Raw genomic sequence first — 9,004 nt, forward strand, 5'->3', positions numbered from 1 at the left:
GTTTGCATTGAGGGGGAGAAGAGAGCTCAGGGAGGGGGGGGGGGGAGAGGAAGGCGGGGAGAAGCCGTGAGGGCGGAGAGCCGATTTAAATTGGACTTAATGGATTCCCAGGGCAGCTCTTTGAGATGAAAGTCAAAATAAGAGCCAAAGTGAATCTCAGCAGACCTGTCTGTTGCATTAGAGATGCAGCCTTCCTCTCCCTCCCTCCCTCCCTTTTTTCTATAAAAGAGAAGGGGGGGAGAAGGGAAAAAAAAAAAAAAAAGTGTTCTCTGTACAGAAGACGGAGTGGAGTTTCTCGTTCCTATAATGAGAGCTCTAATTGAAGAACTTACAGCCCCTTGGGAGAGCCGTCACTGATCGCTGCTTTTGTTATTCATGCTGTGCGCCTTTTGCACGGTTTGGGGCTGCGTGCCATGGTGCCCCCACATTGGGGTGAGGACCCCCCCCGGGCTCCAATGCTGGGCTCCCATGGGTGGGCAGACACGCTGTGCTGTAGGATGTGGGGCTGAGACCCTCCCGGAGTGCTGCAGCCTGTGGGGCTTCGTCTGTGTGGGACCTCCAGGCTGTGAGATGAGTGCTGGTGGGATGAGGCCATAGGGGGACCCCCAGGTTGCAGGATGCTGCCATGTTGATGGAGGAGAGTGCAGGGGGCTGTGTGCCTGCTTTGTGCAGGGGGAGTGATGTTGCTTAGTTAGGATGGCACCTAGTGGGGATATCCAGTGCCAAAGGCACACAGACCCTCTGCGCACCCAAGGTGCCCCTTTCTCCATCACTCAACAATTCAGGATGGGAACAGGTAGGGGTCTCGTCACCCCCAGCTCCTGCTGAGTGGCCTTTGTTGCCATGGAGAGGTGAGACATGCTAGGAGCCAAGCGGTGACCCAGACACCAGAACTCCTGATGGCTGCGATGGCAATGTTGCACCAGGAACTGTGGGCCCTCCATCACTGCCTCTCCTCTCATCACCAGGTGTTGGCACCTTTGGGCTCAGTTCTTTGATTTTGGACCTCAGATCCTTATCCACAGTGCTTAGTGGCGGTCACAAGATGTCACCAGGCTTTGCAGACCCAGGTCACTGTCCCCATTTGGTGGCTGCCTGCAGCAGGGATAGGGAAACATGGGTCCCAAGGTGCTCAGGGCAGGATCTGGAACTCCTGCACTGGGGGCTTTGCCAGGAGCGCTCTGGTTCTGCTCTGGTGTCAGAGCTCTTGCTGCCTGTGATGTCTTTTAGGGACACGGTTTGGTGGCGTGGTGGCGGTGGGTTGATGGTTGGACTTCATGGTCTTGGAGGTCTTTTGCAACCACAGCGATTGATTCTATTTAGAGGCATGGTTTGGTGGCATGGTGCTGATGAGTTGATGGTTGGGCTGATTGGACTTGTAGAGGTCTTTTCCAACCTCACTGATTCTGTGACTCTGTGGCTTTAATAGGAGCTCAGTGCTTGAGAAGCTTTACCCAGCCCACACACCCTCACCATCCCGAAATAAAATATAAGGTCCTGGGCACCTTTTGGGGTAGGTAGACTGCACTGTCAGGGCATACACATCTCCTCCATCTCAGCACCATGCTGGGGGAGCTGCTGCTGGCTGGAGGACGGCTGCTGGATGGAGCCAAGAGCCAACCTGCAGCTGACCAGCAATAATTGCAGCGTCAGTCAGTCACTGCTGCGAACTTCCTGCGTCGCACTTGCACTTGGAGGGGCAGCGGGGATGGGGGGGGGGCTGCATGACCCCCCTGTGGGCTGGGGGCAGCGCGGGGGGTGAGGGGCCGTCCCTGAGCACGGCAGGAGCCTCCCGCTGCATTACTCACCGCTTGATGTAGCGTGAACCTTTCAACTCCCTCCCCTTGGGGATGGAGCAGGCTGGGCAGGAGGTGTTGGCGGAGCAGGGAAACGCTCTGTGCTCTTTGGCTTGAGGTTGTGGGTTTGGTTTTGTTTTTTTTCCATTTTTTCCCACCCCTCTCTGCATGCGTTTTTTTGGGGGAGGAGGTTTCTTGTGTTCTCCAAAATAAAAAGGAGAAAAAAAATCCTTAAAAACAACAACGAAAAGAATCCAGCCCAGCTCCCCCTCGTGTGTCTTAGTAAAAGACAAGGCAAAAGATCAAGGAATTCTTCCTTTTGTGCAGCTTTCAAGACCAGAGATGCACTGGTGAAAAGGGGAGGCTCAGAGTACCAGGCACACACCAGTCTTAAAGGAGAGTCCTCCCTTTTGTCTCCAAGGCGATCAGCTGGCGAAGGGCTCCACAAATTAATTAAAAATTGCACTGCCTTGATTGAGTTATTTCTGCTCGCATCCCACTTGCCTATCAAAGACTGGAAATGGCAGAAGGCAATTCCTGCTTCCTCCCAAACCCATCTCACCCCCATTTTATCCCAAGCGAAGGGAGAAAAATGGGGATGGATGGCGCAGTACCCGGAGATCCCCGAAGGACAGGTCCCTATCGTGTGCCAACACATGGCCATCTTTGGACTGTTCAGAAGGCTCGTGGGTCAGCCACAGCTCGGTGATGTTGGTGGAGAACCATTGGACATCCACGTGGCTCAAGGTCTTGTGTGCGCTCTGCTGGATTCCTGCCTTGATGGAAACCCATGGGTGTGCCATGGCTGCACCATACCTGAGTGGTGGAACAGAGTGAAAATCCCAACTGGTTGTATCCTTGGTGCCAACGCATTGTCAGTATGCGCAGATCTGTTCTATCACATTTACCACGGGGGTTGCTGTAATGGGGTGCTCCCACTGCACCCATGGCAGTGACTGAAACGTGCACCCGGTGCTCACGCTGTGGCTGGGAGGGATGTCCCATCCCTGTTTGGTGGTTGTGGTCATGCAGAGGAACTGAGGGGCTGCTCTGTCCTGTGTGCTGGGCGTGCTCTTGTGTGGGTCCCATCTGAGCTGTGCTTCCAGGTGGTGTGTGCATGGAAATGAAACACAGGAGGAAAAAATAATTAAAAATATTCACGGTTGGGTACTCGATGGGCCAGCTCTGGCTCGTCATCCCCGCGCGCCGTCCTTCAGCATCGTGCTGTAGCCTCGACCCCATTAGCCCTATAGAAGTGTGTCCTTCACCATGACCAGTGCTATAGGAGCTGTAGAGTAGTAGAGCAGCTGTAGGGCATTAACACCACTGCCTCTCACCAGGGTACATTCTCTGGAGCAGAGCGTGGTCCTATCAGAGTATGTCCTTCACCATGACTGTCACCAGTCCCAAAGGCACTGCGGGGTCCTGAGCCACCATCCTGCCTCCGGTGTCACCTCCAGGATGGGGATGGGGACATGGGGGTGGCATGTTGGCGCCCCATGGCAATGGGGACGTGGGGGTGAGGGGCAGCCCCAAGGTGAGAGCGCAGCATCGTTCTCCAGCAGCGTAATAAATGCCAAAAGCCGTGTGCACACAAAGGAGCAGGGGGCACTCGGCCACCAAGCGCGTCTGTTCCAGGAGCTGATTTACTTTGAAGATGTAAAGCGTTCTCTGATGCTTCCCTCTCTGCCTGTTAACCCGGTGCTTTGCAGTTCAGTGGAAATGCAGCCAGTGTTGGTAGAGCCCTTCTGGAGCTCGGTGGGATCAGTTCACCACTTCTTCCCAACCAGATCAGGTCCCTTATATAGCTTATAGGGATGACATGGGGGTGCCGTGGGGGGCTGTGGTGTGATGGCTTTTGGAATCGACTGGTTGGCATTTCTGGATCTCTACCCCTGCGCATCAGGAGGGTTTGCATTGACTGGGGAAACCCAACTTTGCCTCCGTGGCTTTTCTTGCTCCCACTGCCCCGGTGCGACGTGTCTGAGAGCAGCACAGAGCAGGGATCATTGGCTGGAAGGATCGGATGAGATAGTTTCTTAAAAGGATTGTCTGATTGTGCTATTGATCAGCCTGATTTAAAAGGGGGAGCTCGGTCAGAGGGCGTAAATCACCATTGCAAAAGGGGTGAAGGCCTGGAAGCTGTGCTGGGAGCGTGTCCGCTGGGAGGGACGCAGGGGCAGAGCGGGGGCTGCCGGCCAGCTCCTCCATGAAAAGCAGGGAATGTGGTCCATGGGAGAGCACTGCAATTTGGGCAGAGCCCCTCCCTTGTGCTGTGCCCCCCTGGAACACTGGGATGGGAATAAGGGTGGATGTGAGGCTGCCTGGGTGGTCCCCAGTGAGATGCTGACTGTGGGGGAGGCTGCTGCCTCCCTGTGCATTGCAGGGATAATCTGCAGCCTGAGGTTGCTGCTTTCCTGCTCTTGTGATCGCTGCACTGGGGGGTCACGGGGCTGCCAGCTTTTGTATCCCCCCTTCTCCTGGTCCCATGGGTTTAGGGGAAGTAGAGTGTGCAGATCCAGAGAGGATGAGGTGTCGTCCTTGTTGGTGGCAGAGGGTAAAGCAGTGGGGTTCTGCTGTTGGCTTGGGTTTGGGGCACACTGAGGCCCCCACCCCACCTTGTTCCTCAGCAGCATTAATCCCTGCAGCACGCACTGAGCTCCTCAGGCAGCTGGGGCTGTCGGAGCGTAATTACTATTCATTCAAGGTAGAGCTCCTGTAGCACATGATAGCACAAGCATATTACCGTGGAGTTGCTGGGCAGGGGCACATTTGTATCTGTCTGGGGGCAGGGAGCACCCATTTCCCCCTAGCATCGTTCTGCTGCCGTTTTCTTGCTTGGGCACCCGGGATGCATGGGGGATGGAGCAGGAGAGGCACTGCATGTGAAATGGGAGCTGTAGTCCTGCAAGGTGCTAAAACCTGAGAGCACTGTGCTGCTTTTTTCCTCACCCGGTGTGATGAACCTTCCTTGTGTGGTGGTGAACCATCCCGGGCATGAACCCTTTTGTGCATGGCTCACCCCTGATGGATGCATCTGTGTGCACCTCTAGGTGGCTGAGACAGACTGCAGGGACATACAGTGGGGTCATGCCTTAGGCCTGGAGCTACCCCAACTATTACGGGCTGGCTGACGAAAAGGGATGCCTGTAGAATGCCGCAGCACCCTCCAAGCAGCTTTTGCAACCCCAATGGGGTGAACCCAAGCAGAGCTGTGGACTGGGGCTAGGCTTCAGCCACCGGTGTTATCCTGAAAATGTCACTGGGACGGCAGCCCGCCGGCGCGCGCCAAGCCGCAGCGGGAGGCGATGACTCGGCTGGCTGGCATTGGCTACCATTTTAGAGGAAATGTGGAGCGGCGGGTAATTATTTCTCTTTCTTAATTGAAATTTCAGCCTCAGTGGTTTGCTAGAACGTGCAGGAGAAGGCGCACAGGCAAGCGTGACACGCGTGGGAGAGCGGGCGCAATGAGGGCACACGGGGACCGGCACCGCCGGGGGGACTTCCACAGCCCTCCAACCTGCAAAGGGAAAACAACCCGAAAAAATACATTGATTTGAATGGCTTTTAGGAGAGGAGGTTGCTTTATTGTTTCTTTCTTCCTCATTTTGCTTGGGATGGAGGGCCAATTAAATGAAATTACGCGCTGCAGTCTGGCACCCCGCGCTGGCTCGGAGCAATCAGGTGTAACACAGCATGGCTGATGAGAGCCAATCAAGATGTATAAATGAGGTGTTGACATTCAAACAGCGGGTACCCGCACGGCCGCGCTCGCTGGCTGCCGACACCACGCTCAGAGCCAGGCACGGGCGGCGGCACGCGGCTCAGGGGATGGAGCTCGGCGGCTCCGGATTGTTTCTTTGGATATGTGGGTTTGTGGGATGGTGGCAGTGGGGAAACGCTTGGGGAAGGCAGTGCACAGCCCTGTGCCTGGTGCTGCTGCATTGCTGTCCGTGATGATGGGTTGTTGTCTCTACTCTAAGGCTTGCTTTGAGGAAACTGAGGCACAGCGGGCTTGCCACACTCTCCTGGTTCCATAGGATAGTAAAGAACTGGGGGGGCTGGGGGTTTCTCCCCCCTGTTGGTTGCAATGGAGGTGCAGGATGCGAGCACGGTGCCGCTCGAAGGCACCATCCGGGGAGGAGCGAATGGCCCCGCAGCCATCGGTCCCATCAGCATTTCCTGTCTCACGATGGAGAAGAAACGACGTGCAGCTCTAAAAATAGGCACGGCAAACGTGTTGTAACCGCATTCGCAGCTGTAGAAAGGTAAAACCGGAGCAAACAGAAGAGAAAACACCCCTGGGGGCCGCGCTCGGCCCCGTCTCGCTCTGCTCCGTGTCCCTGCCGTGCGCCGGGGAAGGCATTAGGAGCAGGAGCACGTCGTGGCGGGTTCTGTCGAACAGCGCTGCTGCCTGACCCTGATTTGTAGTGGGGCTGAGCGCCGAGGCTCGCTGTAGCGTTACGGCTCTTCCTGCCGTAATCGCCGGCACGCGGGCACCGTGCTCGAGGGGACGATGGCTGCGGTGCGGTGATGCTTGGAGGGGGCACGCCGGGACGCGCCGGTGCTGCCGTCCTGTCCTGGTGGCCGGGCTGGAGGCGGCCTGTCCCCGTCCCTGGGTCATCCAGGTGTCTCTGTGGAGTCACCTGGGGATGGAGCTGGGATTAGTGGCTCTGCTGTGTCACCTCCCTGCGTCTCTGCCAGCTTAAGGTGATGGTCACCACGGTGTCACGGTGCTGTCCCCGTGATCTGTCCCAACACCACAGCTAAAAGCCCTCCTTGGAGATGTGCTGTGCCCACACGAGATGCAGGGATGGGGCCGTGCCGTTGCCCTGGTGCTATCACACTCTGTGTGCCCGTGAACCTGGCCAGCTGGTTTGGGCCATGGGGGTGGTGGAAAACCTGGAGAAGGAAACACGAAAGGGAAGAGATGGCATACCTCGGGTTACCTTAGTGCCCTGGTTACCTGTTATCACCTCTCATTACCTTCCCGTAACTGCTGTGTGTTCTAGCTGGGTGATGGTTAGGGAGTTAGGGCTAGGGATGGTTAGGGTCAGCAGTCATAACCTGCAGCCCCGGAGGGGGTAAACTGCCATTCAGAGCTCTGTTCAGCTTAAAAAATTAGAAACTGGTGCTGTTGCATACAAGAGTTGGGGGGCTGTGTTGTGGTCCCCATGGGCTCAGTGCTCCCATTTAGGGATGTGGGGCTGAGTGGGGTCAGTGCTTTGGCAGAAGAGGGAACAGCAGCAGGAGGGGAGGCAGCGGGGCAGACAGACAGCAAATCCGTTTTATCAGATGCCGCATATTTTATGAAAGCACATTTCAGCTCTTCAGCCTTGGAAAGCTTTTCATACCCTTTAATTTTCTAATAAAAAGGAATTACGTTTGTTGAAAAGCCAGTAACAAGATTCACTGTCATTGTCTTTTGTACAGACCATAATTCCTGCCTTGGGCACCCGCCTGCAGCCCGGTGCTGTGGCCTGAGATTTGGGCCATGGGTTGTGCCTGCTTACCCAGCATGCGCAGTTCTCTGAGCTCACATTCATGCCATGACCTCACCCCCATAACCCCAGCCCCAGACCCAGCAGCACCGTTCCCTACCCCAGAAAAGCATTATATGATGCTTTCATCGGATGAGGATTTGCAGGGTGCAGGGACAGTGGGTTCTGTGCCATGCCAATGTGTTCCCTGTAGCCCAGCACAGGGGCACACCCCACACTGAGCCCTCAGTTTGTTACTGCAGTGATGTGTGGGTGTCCCAGTGGGGCATCGCTGTGACACCATCTGGCGCTGACCCATCCTTGGTACATGAGTATGAAATCCATGCGTCCCACTGCTCACATGCCGAGGTTGGAGCTGGGACCATCCATCACCCGATGGATCGCCGTGCCTTGGCCCTGCGGGGACGTTCCCAGTGGGTCCCCAAAAGCTCAGAGCTGAGGGCAGCTCAGGAGCCACGTGGCACAACCTCAGCGCTTTGGGATGCCGCGTCCTTCCCAGGCTGGGAGCGGCCCCGCTCCTCAATGCCCCATTCACGTCCCCGATCAAAGGGCGTTTGTGCACGCAGACGGGCGATCCATCACTCATTCCTCACCATTTGTTGTTCCCCTGCTCGGAAAGAAAAAGCCGAAAATGCCCCAGTTGGCCCTGTGGGGAAGCAGACGCTGCGGCGGGGCCGGCACCGGTGGCCACCGAGCCGTGGGCACATGGTAGCCACACTCATACTGTGGGTGTTGGTCACTGGTTGTGGCTGTGCCACGGGGCCACGTGGTGCCGGAGCCACGATGCCGCCGGCGCCGCTGCTCCATCTGCGATGCTCATTTGAAGTTGCAGCGCTCACGTAGTGGGGGGGAATGCGGAACCAACCTGCAAACAGAAATAAATAGCTTGCCCATCACCCCCCTTCCCTGCCCCCCGCCCCATTTCTCATTGCCAGCCGTACTTTCCAGCTGGTTTTGGGGGGGCTCGGGGGTTTCAAAGCACTCTGTAAACGCGTGTAACAATGGGAAGCGGTGCCTTTTAGCCTGCGGCCGGCACAGTTTTAAATGAGGTCCCAGGTAGTCATGGTTACCTCTCCTCTTCGGTAAGAGATGACTTTTATTTCCTGCCTTTTGTATTTGCACATCTCAGATATACATTCTCCCAAACCGTAATTGGTATTTGTGGACAGACGGATGGACGGACGGACGGGATCACGCAGGATGGGAACACTGTGCTAAGCTCCCCAGGGGCAGCACAAGCTTTCAACCCAGCCAGTGCCTTCCCTGGCAGGGCAGAGCAGCTGGGAAGCTCATCCTGATGCCACCTTGCTGTGCGATCCCAGTGCTGCTGGGCTCTTCCCTTTCCCACCATGGGGCTGCACGAGGGCTGCCAGCATCATGTCCCTACTCAGGGCTCCAGCACCCCTCCCACACTGCACCCTTTGATTTTGGGAGCCAGGAGCTCGCTCTCGCAGTGTGCAAGGGAGGGTGAAGCGCCCGCAGTGATTGATGACAGATCACAGCCTCGTTCCACGGGATCATTGCTCAGAGTGTGGGCAAAGCTGTGCGTCCCGGAGGGACCATCTCTGCGATGCGTGCAGGGCTGTGTTGCAGGGCAGAGGGGATGGGAAGCCGCATATTTCATGCCTCTTTTTTTTTTAGTTTTTTTTTCTCCTTCTCTCTAAAGGAAAACAAAAAGGCAAGCTGTCTAATCACACGCAAGCAGAT

At 56.3% G+C, this 9,004-nt stretch overlaps 1 protein-coding gene across 1 annotated transcript in view; it reads left to right on the forward strand.

The window, feature by feature from the left end:
• Window positions 1-1,032, forward strand: part of RAI1 (retinoic acid induced 1) — a 6,406-nt gene extending 5,374 nt beyond the window's left edge. The window contains 1 exon segment of the mRNA XM_031555787.1: window positions 969-1,032. Coding sequence (XP_031411647.1) covers window positions 969-1,032 — 64 coding nt within the window.
• Window positions 1,033-9,004: the final 7,972 nt, after the last annotated feature.

Source organism: Meleagris gallopavo, chromosome 16, assembly GCF_000146605.3.
Source record: "Meleagris gallopavo isolate NT-WF06-2002-E0010 breed Aviagen turkey brand Nicholas breeding stock chromosome 16, Turkey_5.1, whole genome shotgun sequence".
Taxonomy (NCBI): Eukaryota; Metazoa; Chordata; class Aves; order Galliformes; family Phasianidae; genus Meleagris; species Meleagris gallopavo.